At 40.6% G+C, this 18,066-nt stretch overlaps 1 protein-coding gene across 1 annotated transcript; it reads left to right on the forward strand.

The window, feature by feature from the left end:
• Nucleotides 1–5,510: 5,510 nt before the first annotated feature.
• On the forward strand, nt 5,511–7,994 carry LOC139475080 (toll-like receptor 4). Its single transcript, XM_071258325.1, has one exon. The coding sequence runs from the start codon at nt 5,511–5,513 to the stop codon at nt 7,851–7,853; it is 2,343 nt and encodes a 780-aa protein (XP_071114426.1). The 3' UTR covers nt 7,854–7,994.
• Nucleotides 7,995–18,066: the final 10,072 nt, after the last annotated feature.

The following is an 18,066-nucleotide window of genomic DNA, read 5'->3' on the forward strand; positions in this document are numbered from 1 at the left end:
GCTGAACAACTAAATGTCATGTACGTGCAGTGATTACTATAAAGTTAAAACAAGTTAAGGACCACGCGATTCTTACACATTCCTATAGTTAATCTGTCATGCCATGGCAGATTAACTATAGTGATATGAACGAATCGGGTGGTCCATAACTTGTTAGTAGTATATATTGTGCTTTACTGCTGTCAACGTGAACGGGGCGGTGTGGGTAGCCTAGTGGTTAATGCATTCGCTCTTCACGCCGAAGGCCCGGGATCGATTCCTTACATGGGTACGACGCCTATGTCTGGTGTCACCAGCCGTAAGATTGCCGGAAGAAGCTGGTATGAAAGCCAATTCACTTACGCAACATCAGCATTACCGTTCATAGAGAGTGGTGGACACTATTGCCTACGGGTTTGGTGCAAACCTAGGAACATTATCGGGGCAAATCGGGATCGAACCGACAACCACTGGTTTCTGGCATGCCCAAGGGACGCAACTCTGCAGAGCGAATTGCGGCGCCTTTCACGAGTGGGCCAACAGTGCCCCCTTTTAATGGCTAAGACAATGATGTGGTATAATATTCCCAATTGCCAGATGTCAATTTGAAGTATATAATATCTCTGCCTCCATACCTTCATATAAACGAAATGTTTTTCAGGAATCAAAATTTTACAAGTAACAACAAGACTGCGACAAGGCCTTTAAAAATACACATGTAGACGGAGTGCAGTAAAATTACTGGGACGGCACGGTTTTGAGTTCCGCTTATTTTTTAATGTTTTTTTTAATATCTTATTTACAATACAGAAAGACGCCCGGTTAAAACTGAAAGTATGTTCACAACAACAACGTGGAAGGCAGAAGGAGGTTTATGTTGCCTTCAGTTTCCATTGGTGAATAGAATATGAAAGTCATAAACTATCAGATCTTTTTTAACCGGATCACGCGTATTTTTATCTCTTTTCTGTTTCTATAATTACCGGTGGTGCAGGACATTATTTTACTTTTCGCGAACACCTGGTGTCATCACTGATTTTCAGTGATCTATTCATATAATTTTCATCAGTATTTTGCCTTTTACGCCCAACGGAGTCTGTTTGGGCAGATAATCGAGACTGGTTGTTCTCTGGCGTTGACGTTTTATTTTTAGTGCTGATTGGGCTATTTTCAGCATCAATGGTACTTGTCAATATATTCTCATTAATGGTGCGTGTAAAGATACGTACATTTTCATTAATAATGTATTAAAGCTGCCTGAAAACATATTGTGAGTGTGTAAATATTCGCATCAATGGTGCGTGTCAACATATTCAAATGTATAAGTAAGAAGTATCTGATCTACAATTAAACTACTTCAAATTTCAAAACACTTTAGGTCTATCCCCATTCTACCATGACGACACGAGCTCTTTCAAAAACGGGGCTCTCTTGGAACGCGCATTTACACATGGGCAAAGAGGCCAGCTACATTAGAACGTGTCACAAGGAAAGAGGTCACAGGTAGTGACAAACATAAGAGACATTATTCAAGTTCAAAACTAATTACTTATATTCTTGACTAGTTTAAAGTAACGGGTACAAAACACATAGTTTTGTCGAAAAGAGTTGATGAAATAACCCTGCATCCCTATGTGATTAATTTCTTCGAAACATGTTGCATATCTGCACTGCTTGCTCTGAATCAAGTCATTTCATATTTTGCAGCTACACTATTTAAGTACCAGTTTGTAAGAAATAACTTCCCAACAGTAATATGTATTGAGAGTGACTATCTCTTTCAACCCGAACTTCGACCTGCCTGAGGGGCGGTCGGGTAGACTAGTAGTTAAAGCGTTCGCTCGTCACGTCGAAAATCCGGGTTCGATTCTCGACATTGGTACAATGTGTGAAGCCCATTTCTGGTATCCCCCGCCGTGATATTGCTGGAATATTGCAAAAAGCGGCGTAAGATCATACTCACTCGACCTGTCTGAACAAGGATTACTCTTCAGTTGTTCCCGGTGACAGTGCTTTTTACTAATTGCTAGAACCCAGAGGATAATCTCGATCTGTAGTCAACATTAATCTGAATATTTACTGAAGGAAATGAGCCTCCAGGCGCAACCATTGCCAACGGAAACAACCTGTAGTATGGCTGAATACCGCACGTTTTTAGCTGAAGACGAGCCGTCCCTGAACGACATGAGAGACTGCTGAAATTTGTGACAGTGGTTAGTGTGATTTACTTAAACATTATGTAATCTGAAATAGATTTCATTATATTTGATCATCTGTTGGGACTAAGTGCTTGTGCAGTGTGCCGGTGAGTGACAAAAACATTCTGATGACGTTCCCATAAAACGCATGAAATTCAAATGGGTAACCGGAACCTTTGTTATAAGCGTCGATGCGTAGGCTATCGACAGAATATTTTCATGCGCAAGTTTTCGAACGGTATTAGATACCTGATTTTAATCCTATTTTGAGCAATTAGAAACAAGTATTCTTCAATGTCATTGTAAAATATTCTGTGTATTTCATTCTGTGGTTGATCATACCATCGGACCCTTTCGCCAGAATAGCTTCGTTTTAGCCCGAATTACATGACGCTAAAATAGCTGTACAATCAAATTACACAAATAAACGAGAGAAATATCAGTGCTAGGTTAGTGATAAGAGAGATGGATGGGTCCGGGGTATTTATTATAATAGAATGGAGATGATAGACAGTTTACCACTTCCATGAAACCCAGCGAGAAATTCTTGGAATCCAAGAACCCATGAGATGAGGCGAACTGGCGTTTAACGTCGCGCTGCCGAGCGCTAGGCAGGATTACAACAAATACCATCTTTTAACGTCTTTCCCTATGACGAGGCCGGGAATCGAACCACCGACCTTCCGCCTTCCGGGAAACGCTTTATCCACTGCACTTCGAAGGCTACAACACATATTTCATGACGTCAGGCATGTTCTGCAAACAAGTATTTTGTGGGCGTAAAGGCTGGACGAGGCACTTCATCTCCTGGTATTTCTAAAACAACTATACTGTTTATTTGTTTGTTTGTTGTTTAACGCCGCATTATGCAATATTCCAGCTGTAAATAATCGAGTGTGGGCCAGACAATCCAGTGACTGACATAATGAGCATCGATCCACGTAGTTGTGATACAATGACATGTATCAGCGAGTCTGACCACCTCATCCCGTAAGTCGCCACTTAGGACAAGCATAAAACCTGTTCTCACTGGTCGAAAATAAAACCAAATACAAAACTATGCCAACACCTCAACCAGGTGCGGTGTGTGAAACTCATCATTGTGGTGCGACAGAATAGAACAGACATTTTACATCCGGCCGGGTATCGAACCACGGACCGAACGTACGCTCCATCGACAAACACTTTAGCCACTACTTCTCGGAGGCAGTTCCGACTAAAGGAAAATAAGTTTGCAAGGGACAATGTGTTCACTTTACAATATTTGAGAAAATGATATTTGACTGGAGTACCTCACATCTTATTCAAACTATTTGAGGTTGTAAAAAGGTATTAATAGTACCTCAAATATGAGGCCGCCGTCATATAGATGGAATATTGCTAAGTGCGTGTTTTAACAACAATAAATATTCACAAACAGATGTATACAGGTTTAGTAGGTAATATTATCTAGGCAGTAAATGTTTACGTGTATACCGTATTTCCTCGATTAAATGCAGTTGACTTGAATACACGCTGGGGTCCAGATTAAACGCCGAGCATCGAAAAAAACGCCGACTGGTTCTTTTGTACGGAATTCCCCCCATTATTATTATCCGTGTGATAAAACGCCGGGAGTAAAGAGTGTTTGAAAAAATATACGCCCGAGCTTCTTGTCAAGGAAATACGGTGTTCACGTCAAGACTAAATTGTGTTACATTGTGTTACACCATAGAAGTTTATTTTGTTGAAATTAACAAATCAACCCGAAGAGCTTGATAACGCGAGTCGCAATATTTTATTTACCAGGAAGTTTTAGACAGAAATACAACCCCTACTAGAGTTTGACCCAGCTGCTTTTGTGTTTGAATATGATTGGGCTTTCCAATCCTCGACTTTTTCGGCAAAGGAGGAAACGGAAAGTGAAATTATCGTGCCAATAGATCGGCGACGACTTGTGCACTTTGTGTACGCATCCGCCGTGGATAGACGTGTTGTCAACTCAAGGTAAGTCTCTGGTCAACACGGGTGTTTTATCATCATTCGGTTTCACAAAGGTTTACTTAAAGATTGCTAAGGCAGATAAACAAGATACACGGTCAACAAGGAAGCGTTTTCCTGAAATATCCCCTATCCAAATACCGTCGCACTTTATACGCTTCTTCAAGGTCAAGGGCATGAGGCGTGATCTAACGACAAATGCAGCATGATTCACCTCCGAACTCCTCTATCCAGATGGAAACGCCTGATCACGGGACAATGAAACATATAGGGAAATAAGCTTCACTTTCAGTACATTGGAAATAGCTCGCATACAAATTCGGATGTGTTTGTGTGCATTGTTTCCGGTATTTTGTAGACAAGTCTGGGAACCGATGACATCATATCAATTTACTTTGTTTAAAACTAAGTTTTCCCTTGGTATATTATAGATATGCAACAATATATTTCTTTAGGGAGTGGAAATCGGACCGGTAAAGATATTTTATTGAGCTCAGCGATGGAGGTCAAAAGTCCCCATCGAAGCTCTGTGTAGCAGTCAAAGTCACACATACGGTACCGTAGTTAGAGTGAGTGAGTGAGTGAGTGAGTTGGTTTCAACGCCGCTGGGAACGGTATTTCCGTTGTATCACGGCGTGTCAGCTTTTTGTATGAGGAAAGTGATGCAGGTCTCATACGTTTACCACTACGGTGAAACCCACAAGCATGGGTACGGTGCTAACAAACCTAGAAACAAAATCGGGGCGAAACGAGATTCGTACCCTCAATCACAGCCTTTCGGCGTGCCCAAGGAACGCAACTCTGCACAGCAAATTGCGTTGCCTTACACGACCACCCACTACCCCTACCGCAACTTGAAAATAGGGAACTGTTGGTGACAGGCTTAGTCTGTTGTTTAACGCCGCACTCACTAATATCCCCGATCTATGAGCGCGGTCTGTAAATAATCGAGTCTGGACCAGACAATCCAGTAATTGACACCAAGAGCATCAATGCACGCAATTGTGATACGATGACATGCATCAACAAAGTCAGCGAGCCTGACCACCCATCCCTTACGACAAGCATAGATTGCTGAACATCAGTTCTAACACGGTTCCCTCAAGGGCATCAGGTGTAGTAAGTCGAGATGCGGAAACACATGGAATTGTGGAATGTGGCTTTGGTTCGTGTTCTTTCATGTGGTAAGATGACACGGTGTTATACTCATACTAGGCTGTAAAATAGGTATTTTATAGGATGAGGTGAATTCGGTTTTTCATAACGGCTACTTTTCATGACGCGTAATGATAAATTCAAGTACATCGTTTCTCGTATATTTTATTCATGTCAATCTACTTTCAGGAAAGAAAAATGCCAACCTCAAGCTTCTTCATTGCATTTGCCCTGTGTGTTAACAGCACTACGAGCATGCAGTCATCCACTGCAACTCTCGATTCAGAGCCTGATGTCTGCAATGAGACATGGACGAATCAGTGCTACTACGTTAACTGCTCCAGCAGAAGTTTGACTGACGTCCCACAGCATTTACCAAACTTAACATGTGTCTTAGATCTGTCACATAACAACATTTCATCCTTCCCAGAAACATATTTCCAAATGTTTCCCAATCTGACGACTCTGGACTTCTCATACAACCATCTTGGACAAGAAGGAGTCGGCGTGCTTTTTAATGGCTTTCCAATGCTGAGATATTTAATTATATCTCATAATAATCTACAGATTATATCTTTGGATACATTTTCGAATTTAACTTCCCTAATTCATCTGAATGTGTCCTTCTGTAATGTACAGTCAATAGAACCTGGTTCACTCTCTCGTCTGCAGAACATTACAACACTTGACCTCTCATGGAATTGGAGACTCGGATTTGATGGATTAGAAAATGCAACGCAGGGTCTTGGAAGCTCAACCATAACAGAACTGTTTATTAACAACATTGTTCCTCGCAATACACTCTGTGTGACAGTGCTAGATCGACATTTGAGGCATCTTGAGAACACTTCCCTGGAAACACTCGAGGCAGATGGAAACAGCATAGTTAGTTTTGGAAGTCGAACTCTAAATCTTCTTCCTAAATCATTGCAATATGTCAGTGTTCGCCTTAATAATTTTGAATATGCCCAGTACGTATTATCCATTCACAACATGACGGGTCTGAAGCATATTTTTCTGGGTGGACATGTGCGAGACCTGTCTGAAGTCATACCCATTGCTGATGACCTCTCTGATGTTGAGGATTACCACTGTAGCCGTAGCGAGACTTGTGATTATGAAGATAGGAACTGGTCATCCTCTGAACAAACATTTGAAATCAGTATGCCATTGAGGTCAAAGGTATTGACATCCAGCCAAAGAAAACCCCTTCGAATTCCACCTAATTTAACGTTTGTAAGTTATGCCTTTGCCGAATCCTCTATAACACTTTCAGAGATCCATTTTGATGAGAACAAATTAGAACATCTTGATCTTTCGTTTAACGTCATGGTCAATTGGCAAGGACCAATAATTGGTTTGAATCATTTGAAAGTTTTGGATCTGGCACAAAACGTAGCCAGTAATGTGTCATATCATTTCTTCGAGAATTTGACAACATTAGAAACCTTAAACCTTTCAGGAAATTCTCTCGATAGATGCATCACGCATGACAAGAAGGGTCAAATATTTGGCAGTTTGACGAATCTGAAGTATCTCGACCTATCTAGGCAATTCCTTCATTATTTACCTTACAGTATATTTCAAGGCCTCCATAATCTTCAAGAATTAAATTTATCTTTCAATGCTCTTCCAGAGATAGAACTGAATTTAACATATAACCAACATTTGCAATTTATTAACTTTTCACACAATCAAATTTGGTACATCTATCAGGGTCTCAGACATCAACTCGACATGTTGGCGGCTCGGCATGTTAATGTTAACACCAGCATCGACTTAACTGGCAATCCTCTTCTCTGCAGATGCTCGAATATAGTATTTCTTGAATGGCTATCAACATCAAACGTACGGATCTTAAACTTTGCCAATTATAAATGTTATAATAACGAAGACATTCAAATTCAAATGAAGAAACCGCATGTGCTTATCGAAAATTTCAGAGTTTCATGTAGCCAGGCAGTTTGGAGGTTGGTGTGGATTTTGTTCGCGACATTTTTCGTTGTTAGTCTGATATGCTGTTCAATACTTTACCGCTACAGGTGGAAACTTAGATATCTTTACTATGTTGCAAAATTACGAGTCATGAAGCTGCCAGAATCTAGGCAGTTGTTTGAATTCGATGCCTTTATATCTTATGCTGATGAAAACAGGGAGTTTGTTTTGACAATGATGATGCCCAAATTGGAAGCAGAGGGCATAAGACTGAACATACATCACCGTGACTTCATGCCTGGGAATCCTATTGCAGAGAACATCATTGATGCCATCCAGAAGAGTCGCCGTGCTGTGCTAGTGTTGTCCAAGGACTTCGTGAAGAGCAATTGGTGCATGTATGAAGTGAACATGGCCAACATGGAAGGGGTTTCTACTGGGAGGGATGTTTTGGTCATTGTGATGTATGAACATGTTGCAACCAAAGACGTACCGCCTGAAATACTGTATCACATTCAGAACAACACGTACATTGAATACCCACATATGGAGAATGACAGTACCTTTTGGGAACATCTGTGTCAAGCTTTGAGAAACGAGGAATAAAACATGGATTGGAAAGGGGAACTGTGAATAAAGCTTATGGACTGAAAGATTTCAAGAACTGGTGGAGTTATGTTGATGGTGCACAGAGACGCAGGAGATGTACCACAGCATACAATTAAACCCTGCAAAGATTTGGCCCACTCACTCATATTCTTTGGGTCACTACGGGGGTCTCGCCATCTCCTGCGGGTGTACTAGAAGGTCGTGGTCATCGTACAAGACGATGTAGATGGGGATCCGTTAAATTCGATGTGTAACCTGGCTGAGCTTCATTATACAAACTCGTAACCCAGTGACATGGATTGTTGATCCCGATGTCAATCACTGGTTAATATCGGTGACTTTGACCTGATTATCTAAATGCCTCAATAACCATAAACATTGCTGACGAGGTCATAGGAAAGCATTCTCTTAGGATCGTAACAGTGTGAAGAGCTCGATAAGTTGAAGTCTGAAAACAAGGTAGAATCACAAACGAATGTAACTGACACTTTTGTTTACTGTAACGTGTAAAACACACATTTAAGAATTAACTTCTTTGTAATGATTAATATTTTACTACAGATTTGAAAGTTCTCAATGCTAGCACCTCACAATGATGAGAGAAGATGTCGTTGTAAATAGATTATGTGTTTACATTTGTATGCCATGTTATGAGGTTTCATTTTCATTTCAAAGAGCGCCATACTACTCTTGCTTAGCACATGTTTGATAGAAATGTTGTGGACATTTCCAAATGTGACGCATCAGTGAGAGAAACGATGTCAGATGAAAATCGCTATTTTGACTTATGCGATATATTCCTGTTTCGCGATGAAGGAAATAAAATGAAGATATCAAATACCGTTTGGATTCTGTAGTCATTTCGAGATAAGAAAAATACTTCATAATACCAGTTCTCGAGACATTGAAACCAGCTTCTGTTAATACATTCCACTATTTGTCCATATATACTTCCACACATGAGTGTTATTTGAGCTTATTGCCCAGTAAAATTCTGAATGTCATGAGAAGTCATTTTGTTTCATTGACAACATACCGGTAATATTGTAACGTTTACAAAGAAAGTAATTATATATTTTGATATCGGTGTTTATGGAGTTAATTTGCAGAGTGTGGTCACGTGTCCGTTTTAACTATCTTACACCTGTAGTTTTTATTTCGTGCGATAACGTTGTATTATTGCATAGTTTGAATGTGCCCTACTTAAAAGGATCACATGACTATCACCAGGAAACATATTCAGATCTTGTTTCCGTATCAACCAAAATAACTACATCCTCGTTCTGGTCCTCGACGAACACTTCTGTCATGTATGAACTATTATTTTATAATTGACTTTGACTTTGTGTGAACCTTCACAGAGTGTATGAAATTTTGGCATGTTGAAATCAATATAACTATAATATAAGTCATTGTGATATATTTACCTCACCCCATTTGAAAGATTTATGTAACTCTGTACTTAGGGTCGATTTGCGTCTAATAGAAAACATTCGTGAATCCTTGACTATAAAATGAACAGAGCAAACTTCCCACAGTAACGGCGTCACCTGCAGAACAACAGATCGCAACGTTTCCTGTTAGTCATTGTGACTGGGTCCTATTATCAGGGGTGTGGGATATTGTCAAGGGTTGTCAATACTTTGTGTAGTGTTGCGTCTCTTTGTCGCGTCAGTATCTAAAGATCGTGGTTTTGATTAAGTAAGAATCGCCCCGATTATGATTCTTGGTTTGCAATCGCAAGTGCTTTTAGATAATAATAAAATGACCTATTTCACCTCTGAACTTTCTCCAAAACTAACCTGACAAGCCGTGACAAACTCACTCACTAGCTCACTCACTCACCCGCGGTGTAGAACAACCTATACAGATACTGATGGTGGAAACGTTTATGTGCAATATAAACAGGCTCGAATCTCACATTGGTCCACTCACTCACCGTGGAAGGAACAAAGATTCAACTACCAGTTAAAGACACAGCCAGACAACTGAGAAGTATTTCAGGACGATCTGATAATCATTCCAATATCGACACTGATTCCTGGTTTAATCATTTTAAGAATGTATCTACTAATGTTGATGCCCATATAAATACGAATTACGATATTGTTCATGACCTGTTGACATTAGACGATGATCATCTGTGTATACTTGTAAGACCAGTGACGATTCGTGTTAGAATAAGTCTTCAGCCACCCATGCTTATCGTAACAGGCGACTAACGGGATCGGATGGTCAGGCTCGCTGAGTTGATGCATATCATCGTATCAGAATTGCATGGATCGATGCGCATGTCAATCACTGGATTGTCTGGTCCAGACTCGATTATTTACAGACCGCCGTCATATAGCTGGACTATTGCTGAGTGCGGCGTTCAACAACAAACAAACACTAGCGACAATATTATCAAGTTTCACTTATATTTATGTTTATGGCACATTTATTGTTTTTGACGTATGTTCCCATTATTGGTTAAATAGCCTTTGACAATGTGATTACATACTGGTGCAGCATGACTGCATACGAATCAAATATATTAAATCTCTCTCTTTATATTAAGCATGCATTAGCCAAAAGAAATGAATTAATCAAACAACGTGTATATCCCAATATGTAACATATATGATTGTATCTACATGCGTAACTCTTTCTTGTATATGGGCCGGTGGCCTTTTGTACAATAAACTTCTTTGACTTGACTGATACAATTTCGTCATATATTTTCCGTGACGTCAAACCTTAATACGATTTCATAAGAACAGGAATTGTTTTACTCTGGTGCAGCCATTGTTCCTGGTTTCATTAATGTCTTCCTGATACGATAAGTAAGTGTCATAAATCCTTGCTTTACAAAAATAGTTCACCCTGGGTAGTGCTTCCGTAACGGTTGTCGCGGTATTCAAATTGAGTAGATCGATGCTTATGGTGTCGGCCGATTCATTTTCTGTCCCAGAATCGATTATTTACAGACCGCCGGAATGTAGCAGAAATATTGAGTGTGGCGTCAAACAAAACAACAACTTGTATCATGTATTAGCAGAAATTAATGTGGCATTGCATAATTTAAAAAAACTTAAAAGTCTCCTGGAGAATATTGTAACGTAATTGACATTTTAAAGCATTCTGTAATTATCACTATATCTTTTCTGGTAGAATTGTTTAATAGTGTTTCGACTCTCGTGTATTTCCCGATTCGTGGGCAAAGGCAACAATAGTTCTCTTTATAAGAAAGTATCTGGAAAAATATACACCAGTATTCTTAATAAATATGGGAAAAGATACCACAGACTCAAGCTGGTATCAGACAAGGATATGCCTCTGTAGTTATATTTGTGTTTTGTAAACAATTCAGAAATGTTTATCAAGAAGAAAAAAGAAACTTGCCTTCATTGATTTTAGACAAACATAACATTTGACCTCGATTTGTAAGTTGCACGAAGCTTTGGCTTAGTTTGTATTCAGCGGGTTTAAACGGAGGATACTTAATAACATTTACTGCACAGTACAGTTTCAAAGCTGCATACTAAATTCATTGTTTTTTTTATTCTTCATAATTGAATTGTCTATCGAACATTTAAAAAAATGGACGGTCGGGTAGCCCAGTGGTTAAAGCGTTCGCTCGTCACGCCGAAGACCCGGGTTCGATTCCCGACATGGGTACAATGTGTGAAGCCCATTTCTGGTGTCCCCCGCCGTGATATTGCTGGAATATTGCTAAAAGCGGCGTAAAACCAGACTCACTCACTCACTAAAGAAATGGAAAATACTGATTACAGCTGTTCCCGGATATCTTAGTAATCTTACGACTTCTAGTTCCTGTTGGTGTCATTCTGGTATCTGACGCAATATCTTGTTCACAGAAGCAACGTCACATACTTAAATCTTGCAACCAAATTCTATTATTTAGTCCTGAAGTTTTGGATTTACAAACATATGACAAGGACGAACATGTAAATTTAATGGCATTTAACAAATATCTAATTATAATGTTCGACTCCCTACACCAATGGTTATTGTTTATGGTGAATGTGATTGTTACCCTTTGTATGCAAACGCTCTGTGTACAGCTGTAAATTATGGGCTGAAAGTTGGTTGGTTGGTTTGTTGTTTAACGCCGCACTCAGCAATATTCCAGCTATATGACGGCGGTCTGTAAATAATCGAATCTGGGCCAGACAATCCAGTGACTGACATCATGAGCATCGATCCAAGCAATTGGGATTGATGACATGCATCAACCAAGTCAACAAGCCTGACCACCCGATCCTGTTAGTCGCCTTTCACGACAAGCATAGTCACCTTTTACGGCAACCATGGGTTGCTGGAGACCTATTCTACCCCGGCTGAAAGTAATAGAGATACATGCTGGTAGGATATATACCGGAAAACACTACAGTATGCCTTTATGTTTTGACAATTCTGTGTCATATAATCGATCGGTGTTGTTCTCACATGGTTTTGGTGTATTGTGGTCATCTCAATCAGTTGATGATGAAGCGGCTTTCTTCAGGTTTTCAAAGAAACTCATGCATCTGTATCTAAAGTCTTGGAGTGAATGGAGATTGTATTGAAAAATAAAAGTACAAAAGATATTCTGCGACTTGGTCTTATATTCAAGCTGCAAAACTTATTCAACGCACCTCGTATCTCCGGGGAATTTCCTTGCTAATCACGGAAGATAGTGGTGACGTTTATAAACTGAATTGAAGGAAATATATAGGTTTAAATTTCATAACTAAATTCTGGGGAACATACATTTATCGGAGACCAGGGTCCCACTCTCTTGTGACTACAAGGAAATGCACACACACAACACAACCACGAGAACGGGTGACAAGGAAATCACTGCTCACTATAGGGTACATATTTCACTACGGGTTTTAGCAACTATATTCATTAGAGATCATTACATCTGGTCACAGACTGTTCGACAATATCTGTTCACGACCAATATAGACGTCATGTTAGCCAGGACATGTGTATGCAGTACAAGCAGGGGGGAGGGGGAGGGGACATTAAACACAGGCACTGGGGAATGTCTCAACAACACATTGTCATATAAGGCTGAGAAGGTGAGGTGGTCTGTAACCTGTAACATAGCATATCAATTCTTCTCTACAAACGGTTACATACATGCGCGTGATGCGCCCTGTCATAATTGGATAAGGACGATACGTGATGCACTGGATGAATATATGTTATAGTAACAATTGCTATTCCGTATTACAGGTTGTGGACCATCACACCTCCAAGCAGTCTCTGATCTGATTGATAATATGTATTGATTATGTATGTATTATATGTATTGATATGTCAGATTTAGGGATAAGTAGGCATCGCCAATTGTTCTCCCCTCTTGTTCTCTTGTTGATCTGCCTCTTTATGCATATGGATCGGAATTTCGCTCGGATTGGAAAAGTCAAAACAAAGAAGATGGCCAAGAAGTTCAACGGTCTGATATTACCCAATAGCGGTGAAGTAGTCCCCTGGGCGCATGTTCATCCTGAGCTTGACGTGTGACGGGTGCCCCCGGTGGGGCAGGATACTCTCCCCTTCTCGCGACCACCTGGTACCATTACTATCTGATGGTGATTCATAAAAACACGCTAATGATAGTCGGAATCGCAAAATCGATTTACGCAGAGATTTCTATTGGATATGGAAAGTGTTTTGTCCTATATCTACATACTGAATTTGGCATGAAGGAGACCAAGGAAACCGTGTAATCTGTTCCATATTTAGACTTGCATAAACATCCAATGTGCCGAGGACCTCGCCACAAGAATGTAGGACAAGAGGGATGACTTCAACTTTCCAAAAGTCAACTTTTCCGTCATGTCGAGCCATGTTCAAGCAGCTCCACCCTTTCGCGTGTATATTTCGCAAATTTTGAGACATAATCGAGCGTGTTCTTTCCACGAAGATTTCAAAGAGCGTCTTGCTCAAAAGTTGTTTGATCAGGGTTTTAACATTTAAGGCCTCAGTAAAGCTTTCAAAATGTTTTATAGTAGACATGTGGAGGACATTTCCAAATTTGGGGAATCAGGGACAAAAATTATGACCTTTGAAAATGCCCTATTTTGACTTGTACCATATGTTCCAGTGTTTTCTCGGGTGAACAAATTACTTGTCTTTGCATGTGTTTTTGACGAATGCCACCAGTAAGGCAGGATACGCTCACCTTTTCGCGAACATCTGGTCTCATTATTATTTGATAGTGATTCATAAACACATGCTCATGATTTAGTCGGAATCGTTCAATAGATTTATGCAGAGATTCCTGTTGGATATGGCCATGGATTTGACGCTTTTATTACACAGTCAGTGGATAAGTGGGAAATGAACTTGAATGTCAGTTAGAAACTTCACATGTGCCTGTCGATTAAACTTAGGGTCCATTGGTTACCATGTGGATGCCGGTTAATATCATGCCATTGTACCCCGACAACTACTGGTTGTCTTGTCCAAGCAGGACAGTGTCATACAGCTGTAATCTAGCTCACACTGTATACTTACCCACTTCCTTTTTTAGCTGTGATAGATTGTTTTTCACAGATTGTCTGATAGTGATAATGACCATTAAATTGAGTTTGTTTGCTATTTGTCACGGACAACGAGCCACAGAGAACGCCGCTTTACTCTACTTGTTTACAACCGCACGTCATGCACGTGTTTATCATGACAGGTTGGGTGTAACCATGGACAGGATACGATGGAGGAAAGGTTAAACAAGTGCAATTTTTGTTTGCTGATGCGTTGGACTCATGACACAAAGTATAATTTTTCTCGAAATCCACTGTACATATTTTACAATTATTCGCTTTTACATTAATGCAATGCGTGTATATAGCTTAAACCTTTCATAAATTACACTTAGATCTGTTTTATGTATTTTATTTCACTGTGACGGAAACAATGGCTGTTGAATACAGACTTCTGTGTGTGTTCTCCGCCTTATTCATCTGCGTCTGAAAAGGAGGAGATTTGTGAATGAATAACATTTCTGCAAGTTATTACATGTTGTGCCGACCGTCTAGTGATAGAGCATCCGCCCCAAAAGTGTTAGGTCTGGGGTTCGATCCCCGGCCGCGTCAAAACCGAAAGACGTTAAAAGATGGTATTTGTTGTTACCCTGCCTGATGCTCGGCATCAAGGTGCTAAAAAAAGGACTGATCGGCTTAGAGTCAGTATACTGTGTCTGAGTTGTTAAACTGCGGCATGATATCTCAGTGGGCTAGCACTATAAAATCGGCACTAGTCCGGACTAGAACAAGCAGACATACACACACGCGAGCGCGCGTGCACGTACGCATGCATGCACGTCGCTATATAAGTGCAATAATCTTGGATGCAACGTTAAACCTTATTTCACCTCACCTCTCCTCCAATGTTGAGCCATTGTTTACCGATCCCCAAGGGAGTCTGGGGTTGGAGTTAAGGCACCTGACCCGTGAAGATTCCGGGGTAGAATAGGTCATCAGCAACCCATACTTGCCGTAAAAGGCGACTATGCTTGTCGTGAAAGGCGACACTCGGGATCGGATGGTCAGGCTCGCTGACTTGGTTGATACATGTCATCGATTCCAATTGCGTGCGATGCTCATGATGTCAATCACTGGATTGTCTGGTCCAGACTCGATTATTTTACAGACCGCCGTCATATAGCCGGAATATTGCTGAGTGCGGCGTTAAACAACAAACAAACAAAAACAAACGTTAAGGCACCTCACTGGATCGGGAGATCATTATTTAGTTTCAACTAAATCAGTAAATGCACTAGCGTGTCACTGGATTTTATTGTCCATCGATCACTTGATTGTCTGGTTTGTTTTCAACCGCCGTCGCATCGCAGAAGTTCCGCTGTGCGACGTCATGCAATAAATAAATACTTACTTTTTATGCAAATTGTGCTAATGGCGGGTGCTACCGGTAGGGCAGGACATGTTTACCTTTTTCTCGAACACCTGGCGTCGTCACTGATTTTCGTTGCTCCATTCATATAAATTAAAGCTATTTTGCCTTTTACGCCAAATAAATTCTGTTTCGGCGAATAATCAGGTTTGACAATTATCATATCAATCACTGGATTGTCTGGTCCAGATTCTATTACGCACTAGCCACTGTCATATAGCTTGAATATTGCTGAGGTCGTCGTCAAACAACAAACACACAAAACATCTTATTAATTAAGTTAATTTCTTGATATTTGACCAGCACCGTGAGAACCTTCTTAGACCTAGTGCCCTTACCAGGAAAATCGGCGTTTCGTTCCGCAATGAAGTTTCTGTTTTCGTATTGCTTCATGGCCTCGTCCTGGTCCTCGTCAACCACATCTGTCACATAGAAACACATCCGTTTTATAAACAACATGTTCAACATAAGCTGCACCTTTGACTCGTTACGGAAACACTACCCAAGGTGAACTATTTGTAAAACAATTATTGTATGAGGAAGACAATAATGAAAACAGGAGCAATGGCTGCACAGTAAAACAATTCTTGTTCCTATGAAATCGCATTAATGTTTGACGTCACGGAGGGTGGGATTCATTCACATGACGATGTTTTATTACGTGATCTTAAATGCTGTTTTATTATTTCAGTATAGTAATTTAATGAGAACTCATGTCTCTAAGGTTCACGGGGCCGGATGCTTTCCACCCACTGCAATGTAACCCGACGTAATTGTCCTTGACATCACAATAAATAATTGTTTTCTTTTTTGTTTCTTCTTCTTTAAGTATATTTTTACTTTCATTAACATAATACAAAAAGATAGATTATGTATCTTAACACACAAGTGTTACCCGGGTCGTTATGTGGTGCCCCCTGTGAAACAAGGAAGGGTCGAGTCAAGAAAAGTAGCCTTGATGTGGCAAGGGTGGATACTAGGCTTTGATATAGTCTAGCGGACACGCTTTCCTGGGGAAGATGGATACTGACAGACCTAGGCACAGACCTGGTTTCAAACCCACCAGCGGGTACCGCAAAGTCTAATGAATGTGATGTATTTCCTTACCCCTTGAGGGCGCACGGGGGCCCAGTCGTCTAAGGCGCCGCGATGCACTGTGCAGAGTTGCGTCCTTTGGGCACGCCAGAAACCTATGATTTGGGGTTCGAATCCCGATTCGCCCCGATTATGTATCTAGGTTTGTCAGCACCATACCCGTGCTCGTGGGTTTCACCGAAGTGGTAAACGTCTGAGACCTGCATCACTTCAGGCTTTCCTCCCACATTAAGCTGACACTCCGTGATATAACTGGAATACTGTTAAAAGCGGCGTTAAACCCAACTCACTCACTCACTCATTACCTCTTCTCCAGAAGCGGCGCCGGCGGTACAGGACCGGGTACGGCTGGTACGGACGACCTACAAAGACGACACCTCGACGACGGCGACGGCCAAAGCGAAAGATGAATGACGACGACGGCGCCGCTAGAATGAAGACCAGGAAGAAGACGAACAGACCACGCATCTGCAACACAGAATCACGGGACTGTAGTTCAACTTGTACTGTCAGAGCCGTAGATCCTTGTTGGGATTGTCAACATACATACAATCAATTATGGATCCCAGAAATTAGCTTCGTATTCCCTTTTCCTTATCTACACGTGAAATTAACAACATATTCCTTGAAGTTAGCTACCTATTCCTTATTCAACGTGAAGTTAGCTATCGATTCCTTATTCAACGTGAAGTTAGCCACCTATTCCTTACTCAAACGTGAAGTTAGCTACCTATTCCTTATTCAACGTGAAGTTAGCTATCTATTCCTTATTCAACGTGAAGTTAGCTACCGATTCCTTATTCAACGTGAAGTTAGCTACCGATTCCTTATTCAAACATGAAGTTAGCTACCTATTCCTTACTCAAACGTGAAGTTGGCCACCTATTCCTTATTTAACGTGAAGTTAGTCACCTATTCCTTATTCAACGTGAAGTTAGCTACCTATTCCTTATTCAAACGCGAAGTTAGCTACCTATTCCTTATTCAACGTGAAGTTAGCTACCGATTCCTTATTCAAACATGAAGTTAGCTACCTATTCCTTACTCAAACGTGAAGTTGGCCACCTATTCCTTATTCAAACGCGAAGTTAGCTACCTATTCCTTATTCAACGTGAAGTTAGCTACCGTTTCCTTATTCAACGTGAAGTTAACTACTTATTTGTTATTCAAACATGAAGTTAACCACCTATTCCTTATTCAACC

Source organism: Haliotis cracherodii, unplaced genomic scaffold (assembly GCF_022045235.1).
Source record: "Haliotis cracherodii isolate W230 unplaced genomic scaffold, xgHalCrac1.p SCAF_3, whole genome shotgun sequence".
In the NCBI taxonomy this organism is placed as follows: domain Eukaryota; kingdom Metazoa; phylum Mollusca; class Gastropoda; order Lepetellida; family Haliotidae; genus Haliotis; species Haliotis cracherodii.